The sequence below is a fragment of the Crocodylus siamensis genome, chromosome 13 (assembly GCF_052110815.1).
Source record: "Crocodylus siamensis isolate JL-2025a chromosome 13, ASM5211081v1, whole genome shotgun sequence".
Lineage (NCBI taxonomy): Eukaryota > Metazoa > Chordata > Crocodylia > Crocodylidae > Crocodylus > Crocodylus siamensis.
In genome coordinates, this window is record NC_143407.1 from 35,262,890 (window position 1) to 35,287,222 (window position 24,333).

General features: G+C 48.0%; 1 protein-coding gene across 2 annotated transcripts in view; it reads right to left on the reverse strand.

Annotated features, from left to right (window-relative positions):
• The window catches only part of YPEL2 (yippee like 2), a 38,289-nt gene extending 20,976 nt beyond the window's left edge, over nucleotides 1-17,313 (reverse strand). Inside the window, exons 1-3 of one of the 2 annotated variants that reach the window (XM_090025945.1) lie at nucleotides 17,207-17,278; nucleotides 15,113-15,160; nucleotides 4,946-5,255 (exon numbers count right to left, since the gene is read on the reverse strand). In XM_090025945.1, coding sequence (XP_089882071.1) covers nucleotides 4,946-5,062 — 117 coding nt within the window. In that variant the 5' untranslated portion in view covers nucleotides 5,063-5,255; nucleotides 15,113-15,160; nucleotides 17,207-17,278. Of the gene's footprint in view, nucleotides 1-4,945; nucleotides 5,256-15,112; nucleotides 15,161-17,206 lie in introns of both variants that reach the window. The other variant, XM_090025946.1, reaches the window with a different exon arrangement.
• Nucleotides 17,314-24,333: the final 7,020 nt, after the last annotated feature.

A 24,333-nucleotide genomic window follows, 5' to 3' on the forward strand; every position in this document is an offset into this window, starting at 1 on the left:
TTCTTCCCAACAGCTAATCTAAACCTCCCTTGCAGACTTCTCTCCCTGTTGCCTGGCACTCAAATGCACTCACACACAGAGTGAATTCCAGAAAGCTCCATCCTGGAGAACTCCTGCTGCAGCATGGAGGCAAGCAGAGGACCGTCTGGAAGCAGCTGCTGTCTTCCATGAAAATAAGCTAGCTGGGGTGTTACCTGCCTGCTCACTGAGGTATTCAGCAGAGCTGCTCGCCATGCCTGCCACAGAGTGCTGCTGCTGCTGTGATGCACGGTGTTATCTGATGCATGCTCCAAATGTTAAAAAGGAAGGAAAAAAACCTCAGAGAGCACAGCACAAAACCACAGCACCAGGCAGGCCAGTAGCAAGGCTCCTTCTGCAGACCCTCTGGTCTGGTACAACACACTCCCAAAACTGCTCCCCTCCCCTTTGCAAGCTGCAATGTGCACTGAAGCGCGCCGCTTCCCTATAACCTTCCTTCACTCCCCTGGGAGACTGCCCCTGGCTTTCCCCCAACACCAGCAGAGCACACCCTGTTCTTTTCTTTACATGGGTTGGTGCAGATCCTGTCAAAGTTGCTCCTGGATTTGCAAAGCACTCGGATACTATGGTATGGAGTAAGGGGGAAGAACCTGCATTGTATGGACCAGCATGTGAAGTTCTTAGGCCAGTTGTTTTTTTTCCTCCAAAACAAGAGCACAAGAGGAGAAGCCTCAAGTCTGTCTGTGCTTCCTGCCTGCTGAGTGCTCCAGACAGCGCAATTCTGGCATAGAAATCAGGTTGCCCATCTACAGCTCCTCTCCCCCCCACGGTGAGAAAAGCACAGAGGGCAGTTCAACACAAAGCCTGCCCGCCTATCAAAAGAGATGTGCTCCTTTTTGTTGCTGTCCTGAGAACAAGGGACCCAGCAGAGAAGACTGGGAAGTCTAAGTTGTGAGTGCAGAGACCAGCCCTGCGTGACTAGTATGTAAGCTCCTCTCGACTTGACTTGCTTACGGCAGGGACTGGATGGATCTACCCAGTCCTAGTTTCATTCACAAATCCAGGTACTTGAATTCATCCAAGATGTGCGTGGAAATGGGTACCGTATTTCCCATACTCGTGTGATCCTTGGAGCGTGGCATAGTATGAGGTTGGTCTCTCTAACATGCCAGGGGCATCTGACCAGCAAACCCAGCGCTATAGCTGCCAGTGCTCCTATATAAAAGCATGCACAATCTTGAGTCCTAGTACAGGACAGTTCCTTCTGCAGCCCAATCACACATGCCAAAGTCAGACAGCTACCCCTAAATCTTTCCTTCCGAATGATTCATTGCTCCAGTTGAGCAGCCAGCACGGGCCCATACCCATGTCTATATACACAAGAAAAGGGGTCCGATACAAAGATCAAAGATCTCTTTGAGCAACTCTTCAGCCAACTTCACACAAGATTTTGCTGGCTACTACTGAGTGCTAGGATTACAACGGCTCATGAAAAAGCAGCTGTAGGAAGCCCACGAGACATTCCCGAAATGTTTCCATAACCAAGCACATTTCTGCTGGATTATTGCTCTGTTTGGCTCGGTATGCTGGTGCTCTCGCTTTTGATCTGCATAACGCCAGACACCAGATGCAAATGAACCGTGACAGAAAAAGGGATCCCACCAGTGCTCTGTTGTAGAGTCCGACAGAAAGCAGCACAGTGCTGAGGTCCACCCTGTAGCTCAGAGCCCCAAGATCACCGCGGGACAGCCTGGGAGCTGTCCTGTTTCAATGAGTTCCCCCCTAGAGACAGGTCTTCCCACCACTGGGTCACGTGTCAGAACCATGTTTTCAGATCCTTATACAAAACACTATAAAACTGTGTATATCTGGGGAGGAGATCTACGTAACACCAGATACACTTTCCTCCTTAGCCACAGCTAAACTTTCAGTTGGGCTTTCTACACTGTAGCTGTATGGCATGACTGTTATAGGCCTTACAATAGCATCTGGAAGCTCCAATTAGGATTTGGACCCTACCAGAGAAACACCTGATAAGAGGCTGTGTCTGCCTTGCAGGGTGCACTGGCTAACCAGATGAGACCGATAAAAGTATCACCGCTTCTATTTCAGAGGTGAGGCAAACGAAGGACAGAAAAATCAAGAGCTTTGCCCAAGGTCACGCCAGAAGTCTGTTGCAGGGCTGGAGACAGAGTGCAGCTCTCTCGAGTCTCAGTCCTGTGCTTTGCCTGCTCTCAGCATCAGAAAAAATAATGAAACTGAAGCCCGTGTTAAGTTTGGCATGTGTTTAAATGGAGCATGGCTAGGAGGGAACAAGAGAATTAGACGCATAGGACCCCCACTCATGTTAACCAAGACACCCAAGGAACACAAAGGAAGCTAGTCCCACCCCCCACCCAATTTACCTGGTCACCTTTTATTTCCTGAGTGAATAAGAACTTTCTTGGCCAGACAATTAAACCCACTGTAGGGTTCCTATTACAAGTCAGACACTAGCCAAAATCACTTTCTGCCTCTGGCCACATCAAATAAAAGGCCAAGTAAACAGGCAACATTTCAGCAACTCGTTTCATGTAACAGCTCCACTGTTTGCTAAAAGCATCTGCATCGATCCTGGCCCTTTAAATAGCACTTGCTGATTAAGAAACCTTCAGCCCACCTTAAATTTGAAAGGTTTCTGTTTTTAAACAAGCCTGGCTTGTCAAAGCACTTGTGAGCCCCAGTTCTGGCAATGCACTGCAAAACCAGATTAAGCAAACACTGGTGTTGAAGGGGAAAGGGGAGAACTGGGAGATGAAGAGGAAATAAATTCTGGATTGAAGCAGAACAATACTGAGATTCAACTCCAGCTGGGGCTTTGGCGGACAATGCCAGCCAATGCTGCAATGTGCAGCTCTCCAAAGGAGCTAGAAGCTCACAGCATCCAAATCTGCACACGGCTCCCCTGTGGGTTCTGTGCAATTTAGGGCAAAAGGAATTCATTCCTCTAAGCCCGAACCCACCACCCTGCTGGTACAGAAGAAGCCTATTTTTAAGGGGGTGGAGGAAGTTCCCAGCACTGGAGTCACATGGGTGGCTGTGGTTAAAGCAATCTTATCGGATCCCAAATCAGACAGGAAACCTCTCTCTCTCTCTTTCAGGAATTTCTATGGCTGAGTAATTAGGATCAAAGGGTTCCTCACATTACCCATAGTCACTTGCTGCTACTGTTGGTTACTTTCTTGCACCTAGCTGGGCTTGCACAAGGGAAACCTACAGCACAGTTCCACCGCTCAGGTTTCAGAGGCAAGCCTATGTGTGGGACAGCTGGGCTGTAAAGGGTCTGGGAGGAGGGGAGGGAGCTTGGATCCAAACTGGGAGAAGGTGGCACTCGGCCTCTCAGCTCTTTGGACACAGACCATCTTTTTTGCATGGGGTTTGGACATGGTCCAGAAGTGGTCTGTGCTGGAGGTCCAAGACACTGCTGCAATACAAATCCACAGCAAACCAAAACACCTTGTGGGCTTAAGACCCTGCTAGGCCCCAGAGCCAGAGCCGCCAGTGCAGCCATCTTAGACAAAGATTTGCAACACAGATCCAGGGAGGGATTCTCAGGGGAAAGAGAAAGGAGCAGGACAACCTCCCTACCCCACCTTCCCGGACTTGGGTTTTTATTAATGCTGCACAATGAAATCAACACCCCGCAACAGCTTTGCCTGAAACTGCTCCCTGCAAAGCTGCCCAGCTACACGGCACAGAAGAGGGGACTAGGACAAGGACAGACAGGTGATGAGAGAAAGTCATGCAGGAGAGAGTTATGCCTAGGCCTCACCCCATGTCTTTCCATGCTAAGGACCTGCTGTGTCAGAGGGAAGAGGGAGCTAAAACCCGGACTTCCTGCTGGAGTTGTCCAGTCTGGGTTCTAGCTTCCTCCAGGAAGAAGACAGCTGCAGGCCCTCAAGGATGGCACTGCCAAGGCAGGTCACCCTGGTGAGCGAGCAAGAGGACCCACCTACAAGGTCTAGCCTCAAGCATTTCCAAGTGCTGCCCTTTCTCCCAGTGCCTGTCTTGGCAGATTCCTCCCAACCCTCTGCCCCAAGGGCTCCTCTGTGCAGTTTTCTCTCCCTGCTCAGTTTACTAGCTTTGCAGCCTGGCTGCCTTTCCTGGAGACAAGCTTTCTGAGCTGAACAGGCTTTGCAGCCCCAGCATCAACCCAGACTTGGGAACCTGATGCCTGACCTTATCCCACACAGCAGGCTCAGAAGGCCACTCCAGCAGCATCTTTCCCACCTCAGAAAGATGCCCCTTAGGCCAACTCTACACCCAATGTTCTTACTCCTTAGTGCTTAAATTCAGCTGATCCAAAAGGTCTCTTCCCCCCGTAAGAAGAGCAGAATGAGACATCCCAGCTGTTTGGAGCCCTTCTCTTGGCCCACTGTTTTTCTGTGCCCCACAGCCACTCTTCCAAGACAGCAGAGCACTGCAAAGCTACAGCAATCTGAACACCAAGGCAGCAGAACCTCGAAAAACTGCCTCTTTCCAAACCAGCAAAAGGCCGAACAATATTCATGCCAGGGACTACACCCTAACAGAGATCTCCAAGTAAGCGCCTCCCTGCCCATTCCCTAACATGCCACATCCCTGTTGTCACTTAGGCACATGCTTGCATGACAAGGCAACACTGTGACTAGCCAGTGATAAAGGCAGTTTGGCGGCTAGAAGCAAGACGGAGAACCCAGACCACCAGCAAGCGCTTCCCAGGTCACAGCAGGAGAACCCGTGCCACAAAGAAAACGAACCCATGGCTCTCAACTCAATCTATCAGACTAGGACTTAGTTCCAAAGCACGTGCCCGGGGGCCAGAAAGCCAGGCATTTCCATGCACCAGAAGAAGGGAGCCTGCATCTAGTGGCAGTCCTAGCACCCGGCTTGGGGAATGCTACAGGAGCCCCATGGAACGCCTGTGGCGAGCAGGGGCCACACATACCTTGGAAATGAGTTCATCGTGATTGGCCAGATGAGCCCTGCAGTGAATGCAGCTGTAGGTCCTGTGGCAGGAAGGCAGGTATGCCTGGAAAGTCTTGGACCTCGTCATCTTCACCATTGGAGCCACCGAGTGCTGCGTGAACTCCGGGGTGGCCCAGGAGGCACTCCCGCAGGAAGGGTCGCACGGGAAACACCGGAAGACGCAGGTAAAGGCCGTGGTTTGGCAGGGGATGGTGTGGGGCAGGCTCCACACGCAGCTGATGGCGGCAGAGGAAGAGATTCCGGTGGGAGGAGAGCAGGGCCACGCAGACCTGGGGAGACAACAGTATGCATCAGTAGCATTCATACTGGGCATTGTGCTGGCTAGACTCCCCCCCAGCGGCCTCCCACTCCAGTTTGGACGATGGGCTGTTACTACAGCAAGAGACCAAAGAGGACTCAGGACTCCCAGTGCCCACTGATTCTCCTGGAGGGAGTGGGGGCAGGTGGGTAGAGGAAAAGCACTGAGTCTTGTTCCCATCTTTGCCACCGACTTGCTGTCACACCTGGGTCAGCTCACTCCTTTCTATGCTTCACTCTATCCAAGGTGCTTTTATGACACCTGCTAACAAGCTAAGTGCCTCATAATCTTTCAGGGGTTTGTCGTCATACCTGCTGGGGGCTCAGGGACGATGATTATCTCTGCATTACAGACTGGGAACGAAAGCACAGACAAACTAAGTGACCTACCACAGGTGACACATGGAAAAGGAAGGAGTTGAAATCCAGTCCCCTCACAGCCTGGGAAAGGGCTCTAGCCTCCCAATTGTCCTTCCTGTCTTCTGGGCCCAGTTCCCAGACATGTAAACCGAGGGTCACAGATAGGGCCCCCCTTCACAACCTGCCTTGAGTTCCAAAGCTAGAAGCATCTCTAGACATGCAAGTTCCTTCACCCTGAGACACCCGACAGTGGCCACAGCCGGACTTGACTAGGAGTTAAATGTCTCATCGTCACAGGGCATTCTCTGCTACCCCGCGCATTCGATGGAACTGGCTTAACGCTGCAGCTCAGATCTTCCAGCAGAAACCTAATGCTCTAAGATGCCTATATGTCTTGTATGGAAATGGTTCCTTTACTTTGCTGGACAGAGGAAACAGCCCACTGGTGTAAAAGCAGCAGCCCCTGCCCAAAACTTGGCATGTGTTCCGGGAATTAGTTGTGGAGTCTGGCCGCTCTTCCCAGGAGGCTTTTCCCTTCTTTGAAGGATGTGACAGTGCAGATTCAGGTTCTGAACTGTGTACCAAATACTGCACGTGCCCTCCCCCCCCAATCTCCCTAATTCTTCAGAATGAGCCGATTTGGAATGGAAATTCCTGAGCTAACAAAATGGAAAGGCTCAAGACCTGGCGCGTGCTTCCAGGAGACCCACCTATAACATCAGTGAGGATATTCCACCTTAGCATGGCCACCCAAGCTGGCCTTATACGGAGCTACTACTATGGCTCAGTGTGGTGGTCCCTGGGGCTGGTCCTGCTCCATGGGATGAGCTGTATCAGAACAGCAGCCTCCTAGTGAGGTGGGGAGTATGGCACACAGAGGGGTGTTGGCTCTGAACTGTTCTAGGCAGCTGTGTCCCTCTTGCTTGTGAAAAGAGTGAACTGTCTGCACAGCACATTGGGAAGTCACAAGCCTATTTCAGGCAGCAGAGGTGGCACCTTGGGGACAGCACTGAAAAAAGCAAGCGAGCACCCAGCACGGATGAGCCCGTGTTCTCTGCACTCCTGGCTGGTGCAGGTGCCGGACTGCAGCAGGACACTGCAGCAGGGCAATGAGAAGTGAATTGGGAAAGGCGTTCAGCAGCTTGCCATGCAGATTCACTTCCAGTCACCCTAAACACCCTCTGCAGAGCTCACACACAGAAGACCGGGCTAGACTTGCAAAATTCCTGAAGTCACATACATGCCTAAGGTGTTTAAAACTAGGCAAGCCCTGGGGATCCAATGCATCTGCAGAGCCGCTGAAAAAGGGACTTTGTGCCTAAATTACCAGGGCACTTCTGAAAATGCTACCTCCTGAATCTTACTCAGAAGACAAGGCATTTTCCCAGTGAGCACCATGCGTGTGGAAGGGGAAGTATCCAGAGCTGACTGATGCATGCCAAATGCAATATATGTAGCATAGTGGGCTATAGCATTCACAAATTCCTAGGTTTGAGGCAGCTGGCAGGTATTAGCAACAAGGCAGGAACCTAGCTTCCTCTCCTGCTCTGGGAAACATTTCCACTTCCTCTCTAGGAGGCAGGCCCCTCAGGACAAAAACTGCCACAAGAGTGGGAGTGAGCGACAGACTTCTTATTCACCCTGCAATCTGCTGAGAAGGCACATCTATCACCACCATGATGCTCAGCACTTACATGGCACTTTTTATCCCCCGAGCACTCCGTGAACATTAACTAATCAGATCAGTCTCTTCCAATCAGGCTTAGTGAGAATCGCCCTGACACTGAAACATGGCTTTCAAGTGCCCTGGGACCCAATCCAGCTCCCAGCGGTCTACCAGAAGTTGCATGAGGCTGATGGCAGCTCTGCAGACATCTCTGCTGCCTGTGTAGCCAGAGCTGCAAACTTCAGTCATCAGCGCAGCGTGGGCAGAATCAGAGGAGCGGATGGGAACGCAGGCACACACTGGAGAACAAGACTCTCGCAGGTGAGAAGTGTTCAGGGGCTTGAAAATGTTTGGACCTTAAAGGCTGCAAGAAGCTAGGAGAATGGAAGGAAGCTAGTCTGCTTTCCTCCCCTATTTATTTGATGCAAGGAAGTGCAACATATCCCAGCTTTCCTGCACTGAGCGCCAACCTCCCTGGTCACAAGACAACAGATCCAGCCCTAAATTCCAAGCTCTTGATTCAGCGCTGGACATCCAATATCCCCTCGTAACAGAGCCCCGGGCCTGGAATGCGTGAGCCATGCACCTTGCCATCCAAGTGCAGGGAAACAGAAGACGAAATGTGCTCTTGCTCAGGCCAAATGCAACTGGATTCCAAGGCAAAGGACCAAACCCTGACAAAAAAGGAGAAAATTACAGGGGAAAGACCAGCCACAGGAAAAAGGAACGAGAAGAGTCTAGCAAGTACTTTACCTGCGGGCCAAGGCTTGCACAGCCAGTTCGAACCAACTGCCTTAAAACTGCACCTTTTACAGAGACTATGATTTTCTCGCTTGCTTCTCTCCTGCAGGACAGGAGGGGAGTGCACAAGGTGGGCAGCTGTGCCTCTTTTTCCATACCCTAGAGCAAATTCAGACCATATCTCTGCCTGTCTCACATGAGCAACACCAGCTTTGTGCTATGGCGTGACGGGGGCGGGAGGGGGGGATGACAGCCAGCAGCCAGCATCTCAGCCAAACAGCTGCATAAAGGATGCCTAGACAAAGCCCAGAGGGAACAATACCACAATAATCCCCCTTTGTCATCAGCCTGCTCCTCCTGCTCAGGGTCACTGAGCAACAGCATGTTGGAGCCACAGTCAGAACCGAGAGGGGCCGCTGAAATCAAGTTAATTTAAGGGGGAATAAAAACACCCCTGACTTATACAGCTCTTCACACCAACATGCTACATGAGCGTTAACTGGCCAGTCTTCACAATGCATCCAAGATGCCCAAGACTTTACCCATGCGAACTAATGCCTAAGCACAGACTAGAAGGAACGGGAGTTATCAATGGTCTCTTTCTCTCTCCATTGTAAGATTTACTGCATTCTGCTAGGAGGGGAAAATAGTTTTTAAACAGCTTTTCTGAATAAAGCCGAGAAGGATAGCAATGCAGGGACTCGATAAGGGTGGCTAATAGGGGTAGATATTTTAAGATCCAGATATGAACACATCTTCCAATACTGGGCAAAGAGAAAGGGATCAATATGGCACATACGCAAACAGTCAGGATCTCTGGTGGCAATCTACAGCCAAGCTGCCATTCAAACTGTCCCCGCTTCTGCTCTGACCATAACGGCAGCCCCTTATTCTTAACAGCCCATCTTCTTATAGAAGTCTCCCCTGCCCACCCCCCAGCACTGTTCCCAATCTGCAATCACCCAGAGCCAGTGCTCTTTTCCGCCCTCGAGACAACCACAAGCATGGTTCACAGTGCCTTACAGCAGCCCCATTCACTCCACTGATGGGCAGAGACAAAGTCCTGCATCACCAGCCAGCTCTACAGCACCACACACTTCGTCTCCACCACTGGAGCCATTGGCCATAGCAGCTATTGGGTGGTCTCCATTCCAGCAACTTCTCCTTGGAGCAAGGGGGAGGGGAAAGGATTAAGGATCCTTTACTGTTTTGTTTTATGTAATATTTATATTTTATTATTTTAACATCAATACAAATACAATTAGAAGCAAACATATAGCTGTCACCAGCAGGAGGCTCAGTGCCACTCCATCAGGCTGAGGCCGTATCCATGAGTCTACATCCTTCCTATAAGCTGGTACAGGCCAAATTTACCTCTGGGATGGGCTCACTGGTGTCACTGGAGTTGGGACTTTTAGAGGATACTGGAATAGCTGGATTTAGGAAGGGAAGAATCCTGGAGCCAGTCCAAGAGCAGCCACCAGAGGAGCCCTGGAGCATGGGGGAGAGGAATATCACATACATCCCTTTTAGGGACATCCTGCAGAAATTATCGGTTAATGGCCAATCTCCTTGCAGCTGTCATCTTTTATTTCAAGCAGGCTTTGATATGCGTAGTCAAGAGTTCCTCTGGCCAGTTTTCAACCCCCTCCTTCCATCCACCTCTCTAGAGGCCTGTGAGGTTGATCAGCAACGTGGGAAATGCAGGAAAAGACAGCATGGGGAAAAAGAGCAGTGGTCAGTCCCAAACACTTGTACCCTTTTGGGTACACACTGGATAACTCAGATGCCCGTCTCCCCACCCACAAGCCATGATAGCCACACAAAAAATCAAAACCAATCCAACTGAACTCGTTTCCCATCAAACTTGAGGTTTTTGTGGTTAAGAGGTCAACACCTTTCCCTGTCATTCAGAAACAGCAAACGCAGCAGGAAGATGCATTTCAAAGGATGAAAATGGTGAGGAACAGCTTCAATATTTTCTAAAAGCAAACGCTTCCAAAGTTGAACACAGAGCATTGTGAACAACCCAGCTGCCGAGAGAACCCCAGACTCTACTCTTTGGTGTTTCCTGGCATGAATACACGGTGGACTTGCTTGATGGAGGTCACCCTAGCAGCTCTCTTTCATCAGGATGACAAACTGTAAGAGTCAAGGCTGCATATGGGTTCTCACAGCTAACTCAAAGTGCTTGAGGACAGCTCCTGCTCAGCCACAGCACAGAAGGGTGCACTCAGAAGGGAAACTCTTCCAGTGCTGGGGCATGCATGGTGGCTTGTGCATGGGACAGCCTCCTAGTGCAGGATTCTCAAAAATTTGGGCTCAGTTTCCAGCCTCACCAGAGTCTGCCACCAAGGCTGTGGGCAAATCACTTTACTGCCAACTTCACAGAGATGCCGAGCCCGAGCACCCCCAAAGAACGTGGCGGGAGCTAGAGATGCTCCAAAGTTTTGGAAGCAAGAGAGAAACATGGAACTGAAGCACCGATTTTTCTGTGCCTAGAAATTAGGAACACCTCCTCCTGCTCGGTTCTGTTCAAGCCAGTGATAACAGTTCACGATTGCGGGAGAGCTGGGGAGCAGCTTTGGTAGTCTCAGTGGTTCCAGATAGAACTGGAATGGCCTCCTTTATCATGGGAGAAGCCAAGGCAGGAATTAAGATTGTGAAAGGCTCCAAGATGAGCTCAGACTTCAGCACAGGCAGCTGGGAAAGCCATCAAAAGGACTGAGTATAAGAGTCTGGGTATAGAAGCAGGCCCTCTTACTCCTTTACCCTCCAGCTCTGGGCATCCCCCAGCCCTCAAGTTAAAACAGGATGGGGATATCCATGAAGCCCATCAGTACCTTCTTCTCAATCGATCAATCAGTCCTTGCTGCTGCCTGAGACAGCTGTACCCTTTCCCAGGGGCTGCCTTCTCTCATGGGAAGCAGGGAGTGGCAGGGGTGGGAAGGGGTAGATGCAAACCCTCGCTAGATCTGCATAACTGCAAGCACATGTAATGAAGTCAAAAAGTGCGAGGCAGGCAGGCACTCTACCCACCTCCTGACAAACTGCTTACCCCTCTCAAACATCTTTTTTGTTGCTCTGGGCCTCAGTTCTCCCATCTGTGCACTGGGGATATTACTCCTCATCTCTGCACAGGGCTCGGAGATCCTGGGATTAAAAAGTGTCGTCTCAACCCAGATTATTTACAGCAATTACTGGTTTTGCTACATAACCACTAGGTGGCACTACAAGGGGCTGGACAAAATAGCAATTAAAGACTCCCTGAATCATTAAGGCCCTGTGAAGGCACAACGCCAGGCATGCTGCACCTGCCGTGCTCCACATGCCACAGCCAGTGTAACAGGAAAAACAATAGTGATGATTATTTTGCTGAGCAGCTATCAGTACTAAATCCATCATTGCAATTATATTAATCATGTTTTAAAGTATGTGTTACAGGGCAGGCAGTGTGTCAGTCCATGAAGCATCACAGACCTTCCCATCAAACCAAGCCTGGGCAGACACTCCAGCTATTCAGGTCTTCTGGAAGAAGTGGTTTGTCTGGACATTACAACACAGTGAAATAAAAGTGTAAAAGGGACAGACACTGATCTATTAAGAGAGAACACAACCTGTTTTGTGCTGTTTAACATATTAATCTTATTCCCTTGATTCACAGCTCTGAGGTTGTTGAAATGAAAGCCAGACATGAAAAACAAGCAAGATCTGCATGACCACGCACAGTTGCTCTACTCTCTGCTTATCAACTAGGTTAGGAGATAAGAGCAGGCTGGCCAGTTTCACTTTGGTTTATAGGCAGTTTTGGTTCTGTTGCACTTGCATATCAGTCAAGACCTAAAATCCAAGCCCCTGAAATTAAGGGAATTAAAGATAAATTCATGTTAAAAGGAAACATTTAGGAGGGGTTAATCAATGTGACAAGCATGTTAGAGACAGCAGTTATGTTACTAGTTATTAAAAATCTACTTTAACAGGTTTTAGAGAAACTAATAAATGGCTTAAAGCATTCAGGATTCGTGGTAGAGATGATATCTTTTATTAGACTAACTAGATTTTTTTTTTTGCAAACTTTCAAATTTCAAACTTTTGGGCGCAAACACTAATAAGTGGCTTGTAACTATCGGCAATTAACTACTACATTATTCCTATTTTAAGTGATTACCCTTTTATGTATACATACTTAAGCATTACGTGTGTGTGTGCGTGTGTGTGTGTCACATGCGCACAGTTTTCTACAATTATTGATGGTGATCACATTCTGAGGCTAAAGCTACTGATAGTGCCCTGTAAAACAACAGCAATCAGGCAGGGAGGTATAGTACTCTCATTGTAAAATTTGGGTGTTAGGACAGTGACCATAGAGCCTTCTACCTGAACACTTCACAGACATCAACTAATGTTCAATGCATGCCTGGGAGACAGTGCTACTTTCATTTGACATGTAGGGAAACTGAGGCACAGAGCACTAAGTGCCTTACTCAAGGTCAGGCAGGGAGTTTGCAACAGAAAGGAGCCCAGACCACATTATGGCAATGGTTTCTTCTAGCCTTATAAATCTGAGCCCAGAAGCTGAACCCACCTCCTTCGTGGACCAGAAAGTGCCCTATTCAGAAGCCTCCCTTTCCCTGTGTCACTGCGCTCTAGAAAGAAATGCAATCATCAGGTTGCATTTTGATGCTGCCATTGTACTGAACCTAAAGGAGTTAAACTCCCCTCCCACAACTTAATCTAAGAACAAAGGACCTGACAAGATGGAGAGAAGTCAGCACACCAGACAAGCCTACAGTCTCTTGTCTCCTTTGGGCCAGACCTTGCTGCCTTAGTCACATAAGGGCTGCAAGATGCATCCTTTTACCCAAAGATTCCCGTCTCCAAGGAGCTGGCTGGCAGTAGCATCCTCGCAATGCAGATGAGTCTGTGCTACTGGTAACGCACAGCAGGAAAGCATTATTGTTGAGCGAGGCCCACCTTTGCTTCGCAGCTCCTTTTCATCCCAACTGAGCACAGAATTCAATAGCCAGTTGAGACAGACACCAGTGTGGGCTGTCAGACTGCAGGAGAAAACTGAACAAGCTAAAGAGGAGCAGGAGCAGGGATTTGAAACAAATCAGCACTTGATTTTGCTCCTACCAGCAAAGCCCACTTGGGCTGCAAATAAACAGTGAATTGCAAGCCAAACTAATTTCACAAAAGGCTCCATTTTCCCGGCACATTTAAGAAAAACTCTCTCCGACAGCCCGAGAAGTGTGATACCAGGCCCTAATGGGATCTGGTTAAATATACACAATGGGCTGCAGTGAGATAATGGCAGCAGCATAAATGAGCAGTAATAAGATGCAATTCCTTATTCCTCATGCATCTTCCTGCCGAGGCAAATCGCATGTTCAAGCTGTCACTGGAACACGGGAGGGACAGGACAAGACAAACTACGATACAGATCAGTCAGGATCAGAGGGGACAAAGGGCCCACCCCAGGATCTGGCTACCTACCTGTATCATGACTTGCACAAAGGAAGAACTGCTTATCCCTTGTTCCATTTCTACTGTGTTCCTCTCTACTGCTCCATTGCCTAAATCCTGCCCGTGCAGTCAGATGTCACTTACGGCAGACAGGGCCCATTCTTCTTGGCTAGCCTGGGTCTTCACTGTTTAATCCCATGAGTTTTTTAATTTCCCAGTTTGAAGGAAGGATTCCTCCCCATCACACCTTTTTACCTGTTCGCTTTGCTGCCCCCACAGCACAACTGTCATAGACTCATAGATTTCTAGAGTCAGATGGGACCTGGTAGATCACTGGGTCCAACCCCCTGCTCCAGGCAGCAAAGAGCGCTGAGGTTAAGTAACCCCAGCCAGATGCCTGCCTAATCTCTTCCTGAACATCTCCAAGGTAGGGGGAAAGCACCACCTCCCTTGGAAGCCCATTCCATATTTTAGCAACCCTTACCATAAACAATTTCTTCCTTATGTCCAATCTAAATCTGTTCTCCTTCAGTTTGTGGCTATTATTTCTGGTAACCCTAAGAGGCGCCCTGGTAAACAGAGTGCCCCCTATTCCCTGCTGACCCCCCCCATTGAGTTTGTACGCAGCCACAAGATTGCCTTTCAGCCTTCTCTTGTCATGGGAGATGCTACAACTTCACTCGTAACACCCGTCCCAAAAACGCCTCCTTTCCTGGATAAACCTTGGAGACAGGGAGAAGCTCAACTGACAGATCTCTCTGTGTTTCACAGAAATGCATTCTATGGAATAGCCAGCCTTTTCCTTGGGTATTTGCTTGCAATTTGGGTATTTGCTTGGGCATTTGCTCCATGCCTTACGCGTACGTGCAAGCTAGCAGTCCAGACGTTCGGGTGGAAGAAACACACTGGAGTTTTAGGTATGGAACCTAGTCATCAAGCTGTACACTTTCTATGATGAAACTGCATTTGAGCTGGTACACTCAGTTGCTGTCCTGCCAATCCATGTCATTGCTTCCTTCTGGATATACCCACTGGCTCATACATTACTGCCAAGGTATGTGAACTGACTCGCATTTTGTCTTCTTTTGGTTCCTGATCCAATTGCGAGCATTTGGGAGTTCCTGGGATTTTCAGACTTTTTCCTCCCCGTAAGTGGTTATTAACCCCATCTTCATGGTGCTGGATATAGTTTCTCGGTCTTTACTTACAGATTGACTGAACCCGTCACCTAGATCTATTTTATCTAAATCCTCAAGTATACTGTTGAGCCATGCAGGGCCTGTGCTTCTCATGACAAAGTCAATAGCAATGCAAACCAGGAGAAGTGAGACTATTTTATTTGACAGAGGTCTGCATCCCATTCACTCAAGTGCATTTAATTGTAGCAGTGCAAGCTGCACCTGGATATCAAGTGCTGGTGACGTTAATTATTTTTGTTCTCAGACCATAACACCTCAAGATGCTCAATTATCTACCTATTAAAAGGACCACCTTCTCAATTTGAGCGTGTGAAAATTAGCAGGAGTATCAAGTAAAATCTTAGAAGCATTATAGGAGAGCAATCTGTTTATCTAGGTGATGGTCTATAGGCTGTACCTTTAGTAAAGTCAAGTCTCATTCCCCAGCACTTCACATTCTGGTGATCTATGACGAAAAGAAAATTAGTTTGCTTAACTCAAAAGCAATTCTTCATATTAAGGAGCTGCTAAGATACCAACGTAAGCCAACAGTACGTATACTCTGCAACTTCTGTAAAATCCTTTATCTGAGGCTCATTAATAGATTAAGGCGTACAAATACCCCTATGACATAGGTAACAGTTATTATCTCCATTATGTACAGCTGATGAAAACTGCTCTGAAGGGCAAATGCAAACCTGGCTGGCTTTGGCTTCTTCAGTGATGCGCGTTTGGTTTGACAGGAATAGCTTGCACTTAAAGAAATCATTACCATCACAGCAAAGAAAACCGAAAAACCTCACACACTCATGAGTCAGCAGAACATCCCACCTCTGCTTCTCCAAGTGCCGATAACCCCAGATGGCATACTGCATAAAATGGATCGCTGCCAAGGAGTGTGGACTAGGCAGAAGAGAAAATTGGAAGGCAGATGTCTGGGTTTCATATCCATATCTGCTCCGGACTGCAAGGCATTAAGCAAACCATGGCTCTGTCACTAGTTTAACCATGAGTAAAATCGGGATAATAGTTATTTACCTACATCACAGGGATGCAGCAACGAGACTTAATTCATGTTTGTTAAGTGCCACCCGATTGTCAGGTGGAAGATGTGGGAGAAATAAGCATCATTAATTGTTATTTCCTGCAGACACAAAAGTGGCACAGCCAGTCAGATGACAGGTGGACTTTCTGGGAGGAAGTCACTCCCAGCTGCTGAAAAAGAGACCCATATCCAGCACCAGCAGGCAACCAGCCTAACTCTCAGGCTAGACTGGCTGTCGGCACATAAGGCAGAGGGGTTCAAAACCAGAAAGTATGAGCTATGCTACAAGTGCAGAGCAAGCAAGACGCTGCTGAGGAAAGGCTTGCTTGTCCCGTTGGAGTTGCCAACGTGGGCCTACAACCGGGACATACGCTCCACTCACACTGACAGGTCTGTGTTCATCAGGAAACTTTTCTTTACCTTCAACCACAAAACAGGCTACCAAGTTTCCTCCTTTTAAAAGGAAGGGCAGCACATGGCCAAAGGGTGCGTGAGTCTGTGCGTTCCCACCAATTTCAGAGGCATCCCCGATTTAAAACCACAGCTGAGGGTCTGGCCCCTCCCAAAACCCAAGGAAACCTAATGCCAAAGAAGCCAGTCTCGCTGCCCATGGCTCGGAGGGGAGACCGCTCTTACCTGAAGCCTTTAAAAGCACAGGACCCATTTAATTTTTTATTTTTCCTTCCCCCCCATAGCTGTAAAAGAACAAAAGCAGCAGGAATGCACCCAAAGGGCCCGTGCACAGGGCTTCAAAGGGGAAGAAAGGAGCGTGAAGCAAAGGACATCTAGACAGTGCTTCTTTCCCCCCTCACTGAAACCGCAGAGGCCAGAACACCTCACTGCAAACACGCTTTTCAGCTCCGGTTCGACAGCGCAGCTGCTGGGTGCTGCGCGGACAGGCTGGAGGGGACTGCCGCGCGCCTCGCCTTTGGGATGGAGGGAACGCCAGGGACGTGGGGAGGATTGGACCAGCCTGGCGGGACGGCCCGCAACTTCCTCCGAGACACAAGGGAGCCGAGGAGCCGCGTCCCCGTCCCCCCCACTCCGACGCGCGCTGTCAAAAAACCAAAACACCCAGGCAAGGCACCGTCGGCGACGCGACCAGGAGGGGTCCTGGGGGAGGGGCACGCAGACGCCTCAAGTGCTGGGGCTCGTGATTTTTTTTTTTTTTTTTTTTTACTATTTCCACATATTAAAAAACGAAAAAGAGAGGACCTTTTCCTCACACCCTCACCCCCGGGAGAGGACTGGGGTTTTGGAGGCATGAGGCACACCCGAGCGGGCCCGTGCTGGGGAGGGAGAAGGGGCCTGGTCCCCCTCAGGGCGCTGCGGCCCGGCCGTGTTGGTAAACAGCGCGGTCACATGGCCCGAGACTCCGCCCGGCGCGGCCCCCGCGGAGCCCCGTGAGGGAGCCTCCTCCACCCCCACACCACTGTGCTCCGCCGCCCGGCGCGGGACTACACTTACTTGCCCCGAGCCCGGGCGCGGCAGACGGAGCGGGGCCGCGCGTGAGGCGGAGCTCCTCGTCGCCCGGCAGCTCTGCAGCGCCTCCGCCTCCCCGCGGCCTGCCGCCTCTTCTTATACCGCCTCAGCCTACCCTGCTGGCGCTGACTGCCACGGGCCTGCGCCAATTCGCGCCCGCCGAGCCCCAGCAACACGCCGCCGGTTGGCCAGCTTCAGCCGCAGCCCATTTCCCCGACGGCCAATCGCGTCGGGGAAGGCGGCGCGGGGCCCCGCCCCCTCCCAGCCGGGGGTAGGTTGCGGGGCGCAGACAACAGCTGGGCGGCGGGCAGCCAATGAGCACGGCGCTGGGGCTGCCAGCATGGGAGCGGGGAGGGAGGATAACAAACAGATGCGTTTCCTCTTAAAGGGGCCGCGACGCCTGCTGCTGGAGCCCAGGCAGCATGGGGGCCAAGGGGCCTGCACCCGAGCCCCTGGGGCTAGGGGCGGGTAAGGGGTGCATGGGTACACGCCTGGCCTGGGCTGCCTGCAAGCCTCGGAAGGGATGCAGGCCCCTGGCTACTTCCACCCCAGCCTATGTGCCCTGTGCATGGGACTTGCTGCTTGGCTTGCAAACTGCAGCTTCCCCTCCACCAGCCTCCCAGGCCTGGACGAAGCCTGGGAGGTCTCATTATTGCCCCTCAGCGCAAAAAAAAGGCACAGCCAAAGTGCGCCAGAAATCTCGGCTCCCCGACCAGGTTTGAGCCATACCCCACCAGACCCCTCCGTCTCCTCCAAGGCACAAACAATTCCCTCCCCCCCTCCGAGAAGCTCTCCTTTCACAGATGAAGCTCTCCTGTGGTTACAGAGACTTCCCCTGGTGCTCAAACTAAATAGGAAGAGTGTGAGTCTCAGCTGCACTGCAGAACGCTGCCAGCCAGCAAGGTCTGAAACATGAGTTTTAATCTATGACAAAAAAAACAGAACGTGCCTGAATGTCTACTTCAGTTGCTCCCGACAGCCAACGTGCAGTTTGCTTGGGTTCCTGGTACATCTCGTGCTTCCTTTTTTCAAAAGGGCAGCAACAGAGGAGTTGCTCTCTCCTGGTGGTGCAGGCACCTAGTTTTCCCAAAAGTGACCCGAAAGCTTGCAAAGAAGAATTTCTCCAATTATTTAAGTTGGTCTAATAAAAAAAGATACCAGATTTGTCCAAAGAACCTTGTCTGCCTAGTTTTCCCAAAGATTTTCTGCAGAGATTTCTTTTCTAAAAATGCGAATGGTTGGGGAAGTTAAAGAGGTGGTATTTTCTAATGCAAGATTACAGCTTCTACTCCAGGAAGGAGGAGGAACTGATCACGGCAAAATAACTTAGTCAAGATACTGGCTTGTTCCTTTCCTATTGTCATCTCAGTCCAATTTTGCACACAACTACTGGCAGCAGTAACCAAGGAGCATTTGGTATAAATGCCTATAATGGTGTACAGCACGCTCCGTGTTTACGCATCCAGGCCAGGGGTCGAGCACCGAACCGTTCCTTTGGCATCTCAGCGGGATTTGAGGCAACCTAAATCATGTAGGCTCCTTTGAAAATCCTACACCAACATTTTTCAAAAAAGGGCTCATGTCATGATTTGAGATGCCATGATCTTTGATGCACAACCTGACACACCTTCCAGGGGCCCAATTTTTTAGAGTGTGTAGCTCTGAAAATCAGACTCCTTTACCAGGGTGGCACGCTGCCAAAAGCCGAGGCAGCCAACAATCATTCATCATGCTTTTTTCTTTTAAATTGTGGCCTTTCCCAGTGGGGTACAGTCAAACCCTAGAAGACTGGGAGGAGTGGGTACAGTAGTCATTTCTAATAGACAATATATGATGCATCTTTTTAAATACCAAAGCAATTAGTTCACATTAGCACTGATTTTACATTTCGCATGTTTGACGCAGAGGTCACTTTAACCACCCCCTCTAACAGAGATGCAGCAGCTGCCTAAACAGCACAAAGCTAAATTTAAGGAGTAAGTGAAAGGGATGACCTTAAAGTTATGGCCAGTATTTAAGGAGAAAAAAAAAAATTCTCATCAGACGGAGCTGAAGTTTGGGGACCAGTTAACAAGTGAACAACTGTGAAAAGTGCCACACAATGGTTAAAGCAATCAGGACTTGTGGTAGAGAGATTTCTTTATAGAATTTATTTTTTTTTTTGCAAAAATCTAGCTGGCCTAATAAAAGATATCACCTCTACCACCGGTCCTGATGGCTTTTTCCTCTAGACCAATACGACTACAACCTGGATGCCTGGCAGAATCGTTAATCATTATGAAGCAGTCAGGCCCTGGAAGACATTCTCCAAGAGCACCAGGCAGCATTTCACTTCCTGAATGCCATTTTTGTCAGTCATGCACCCAAGTACTGGCCCAGCCTGGTTTTTTCCTTTGCTTGAGATCAAGATCACAGCCCAAGGCAGCATGTCCTTCCTAGGCAAAAGTGCACAAGAGCATCTAAACTAGAAAAAAATGGGCAAGGACAACAACTAAGTACAATCAGCCCAAGCATCTCAATTAATTTAAAAGGTTGGAACTCCACATAACTCCAAACAAACTGCATCACCAGAATAATGCTTCCTGCAGCATTTTTTAATCCTACAGTTTCAGTTAAAAAAAAAAAAAAATCTGTAGGGGTAGCACAGTTCTACAAATGCTGATAGCAGGAGATGCAGCGCCATGTACTCCACCATTAAATCATACTAAATGCTTGCCCTTTTCTTGTAGAGCTAATGAAAAAAAGTTACTCAGCTGATGTATTACACCAGAATACCTTATGTTTATTGACCTCCCTGTTTAGTACTGCACAAATACATTCTCTTCCATTGCCTTAGACCATTCATAATCATATGTCAAATGATTCTATGGCTCCGACTGGCATTGAAACAACCTTCTAATATTACTAGCAGTGAAACATGATACTGTATTGCTAATTAGCAGGATGTATACATTAAGTCTACAGAGAATAACACAGAGGAACAGAAATAAGAAAATACTTCTTCATTTGTGTGCTGTGCCCTTAATCAGTTAGCGTTTGCAAAGTTGCCTTGCAGTATTCTGAGAGATCTCAATTCACAGCTGTGAAATACAGCCCTTTGATAAGATCTCTGTGAAGTAAAACGTGTGCACAAGCTAGCAGGGGGATTTTGTAACATAGATTTTGCAAGATAACATTCCTCTAGATTTTTGTTGCTATTTGAAAGTGTGATTTAAATATATTCTCAAAGGGTAATGACAGATTTGAGTCGCACACTAGTTAGAAGCGACCCATCTTGAGACAGCAAACCACAAAACCACATATGCAAACGAAGTCATGTTGTTTGGTCCAAACATTAGCACTAGCTTTTGGCTGCCCTGCCATGGGAGTAGCTTCGTCTGGGGAAAAGCTTACTTTAAATGTTTGCATTCTTAGGACTTAATGGCATGAGGCATAAAGAGATGGACTCTCCATCTTTGGAGGTTTTTAAGTCCTGGATGGACAAAGCCTTAGCTGGGATAATGTAGCTTTCGGCAGGGGGTTGGACTAGATGTGACCTCCTGGGGTCCCTTCCCACCTGAATTTTCCATGATGGTAAGATTTTACAACACACCAGCTCAGGCATTCAGAGCAACTCGCTGTAAGCAGAAGTGTTAAGTGCACCACAAGAAAAAACCAACATAGCCGGTGGTAAATGTACAGGAAGTAGTGAGGACACAAGTTTAAACACCCAAGCCTGTAACTACACATGTTCAGAGTTGAAAGAGAATATAAAAAGATGCGTCATTAGGAGAGGCCGATTTGTAACTGGGAACCAAAGATGGGATGTTTTGATTGAAGGAAACAACAATTAGGGTATCAGGGTTTTTGAAGTTTGCTCAGCATTACTGTTCACAAAGCAAAAGGAAGCCTGTAGTAAAAAGAGGGTATAGACTGGTAGCAATTCTAACCACACGGGTGAAAAAGCCTGAGTAATGCCATGCAAACCAATGGGACTGCATAGATTTTGAACCCAGGAAAACCCTTTCCTGAGTGACCACCGCCCGGCGGTTATCAGAACTGAACATTTTTAAAGAAGTGAATGATTTAAATCAGAATGTTTTTTCTTCATTTTACTCAACTTGGACAATTAAAATAGAACGGTCAGGTGCATTTTGTTCCTAGTCTCTTTTCCATACTGGGCTGTACTACAAAGCATGGGCTGCAAACCAGGCAAAAGAGTTATTGGTTTCTTTACGTGTCCTGATTATGTTTTTGCTGATAGTAAATTTCAGGAAACCAACTCACTTGAAATAAAAACAGAAAAAAAAATATATAGTTATATATTGTAAGGTAGGTCAATTATATATATCCGTGTGTGTGTGTATATATATATATATATATAATTGATCTACCTAACAACATCCCTTTCAGTTTAACAGGTTAATGATATTTTACTTCCCACTGTTTGCAAGCATCCTTGAAGGCCTGAAAATATACATTGCTACCCTTTTCTTTTGTATTTTGAATCATCCTGAACCATGCATAGCTAGTGGCTAATATAAGATTCAACCTGGATCAAAAAGATATTTACTATGTTGATAAAGCATCACTACCCAATGCCAGCCAAACCTATCTGGAGATGTTCTTTCCTACTTCACCACTGCTGCAGACACAGAAGGGAGAAAAAAAATGATTTATAAAAGAACATTATTGTTTTCTAACTGACTAATAATGCTTTTGAATTAAAACCAGGAGTTTAAAATCTGGAGGACTTTGTCTACATAATGTCCTCATTTTCATTAGGACTTCTGGGTTCTATTTGGAATTTTTTTGCTATGTGGCTGGGCAGAAAACATGTTACTTATTAACCTGATTTTGGCTCTGTTTCCTCAACTGGGAAGAGGGGATAACACCATCCTTCTCAGAGCCACCGTGAAGCATGAGAACTTGAATGCAGTTTTAGATCATCAAATTAAAAGTGCTATAGGTCAGCAGAAATGGTTGCAAGCGCCTTCTCCTCCTCCTCTCACAGCACCCCCATGTTTGGTGCCAAAACAGTAAGTAGCAAATGTTCACAAGCATGGCTTTCCTTCCTTCTAAAAGTTTTAGGTCTCCAATGCTTCAACATTAAGATCCTCAGTAGTTTTCCCCTCCTGTCGAGCTGCTTATTTTATGTATCAATATTCTGCATCTTAAATTAAGAGCCAGTACTGCAGATCAATCACATTAAAGCCATCATCCAGCTAAAGTGATGCTGGCCCCAAAACTTTGGCAGAGCTTAAAAGCTTGAGATCCCAAACCCGGAGGAGTGTCTTCTTTTTCAAAACACATCCCTGCATTGCAGTTTCTGCATCATCCTTCCCAGGATCAGCTCTCAGGCTGGGGAAGGAAGCCTGGCTGGGGATACAGAGCTCTAGGCAAAGGTGCATGAGAAGCAAGATAAGGGTTGTGGGGACCTCTTGCGGCAAGCTGAGCTACCACGGTGAATATGAAACGCTAGGGGCAGACTGGTAGCAGAGTAAGCTTCTGGCTCAATGCACCAATGTCCAGACATACATTTCTGAGCTATACAGAGGTAAATACCATTCCAGTGTCCCTTGATGGAAGAGGTTTTAGTTCACAAATTCTCTCCTCAGTGGATCTCAGCTGTCTGCATCTTCAAAAGAAGAGAACAGAGTTTGGGAAGCTTGAAGCTATTTTGTTAGGACAACACATTTCCAGCGTTCCTACCTAGCACAGATTAGAAACTCCAACCTGCTTCTAGCCTATAAATTGATACTCATCTTTTTTTTTTTAAGCTAGGGATTCTCTATATTAGAAACCTTGTTTCTTGAACTTAAATCTATTTAAAATCACCTTAGTTGCTCCTTAATATAGACAACCATGTTCATCTGAAGTCAGCAAAAGTGCCAGATCAAAAACAGGTTCACGATGATTGAAATCAGGGTTGGTGCATCTACATTACAAGCTCATACCATGTCCCCAGATCCATTTTGGTTGCATCCGTGAAAGGACATTCCACAGCAATGCTAAAAACCTGTTTGTCACCTAGGTCTACAGATGCACAGGGAGAGATTACAAATGTACGGGTCAAATGGGCCAGTGTGTCAGGTTGTGAAACATAAGCCACCCACGGGCTGTTGTTCAGGTTTCTCTACGGGAGATCAGGGGATTGACATGTATTAAAGATGGTCCATAGATCACATACCTTGCGGTAACAATTGGGATGATGTTGGGTCCAGCAGGCCAACAGTAATGGGCCAAAATAGTGGCACACGGCTACTCACTGTTCTGGAATGGTAATACGTTAAGGATTTTAATGTACAGCAGACCAAACGCGCACAAGCTCAGCTGTGTCCCTGACCTGCCGACGCTTTGGGCCAGTTACATTCTCCATCCACAGTCCAGCTGGGGTGAAAACGTGAACTGCACGCATTGCTTTCAGTTGGCAGTTGGTCACCATTTATACACAGAAAAGCAATGAGTGTTGTGCCTAATCTTCCCCTCACAAGGAGTTACTGCCAGTATGTCAAGTCACCACCATCTTTAGAGTGGCTAATATCCACACAATTTAGGATCTCTACTTTGGGATTACAATGATAAGATTGGCACAGTGACTTGTGATTACAATGAGTTTTGATTGCACGAGGGTCCAGAGTCTAGGAGGCTGCTCAAACAGGTTCTCGGCTGCTCATTTGCCCAAATTGCCCCATTACTGATGGCCTTGCAACAGTAAGACATCACCCTAGAACAGCAAAGGTGAATTACTGGAATTTCCTCTCTGAAGTGCTTCTCAATCACAAATCCCGTGGAATTCATCAGGAGCAGCATGTGTACTAAAGGATTTGAGCAACTGAGATTACTTGTGCCTTTTAGATCTTTTCCGTCTGCACAGCAGAAGAGCAAAATTTCCATCTTTTTGGCAGGCTAACTTCACATTGCAGAGCCATGCCGGACCATTGCCTGGGCAGAGGGGGCGGTGAGGTTAGCACATCGCCCTCAACCATGGGGATGCTCTAAGGTAGTTCTGAGAAACAGGTCCCTAAAGATGTGTGGCAGAGTCGTTTTTACAGAAGCGAAAGATTCCTAAACAAGTTATTTTCATAAATGAGTATTAACTCGTTGCATGCTGTTCCAAGACTGCCCAGCTA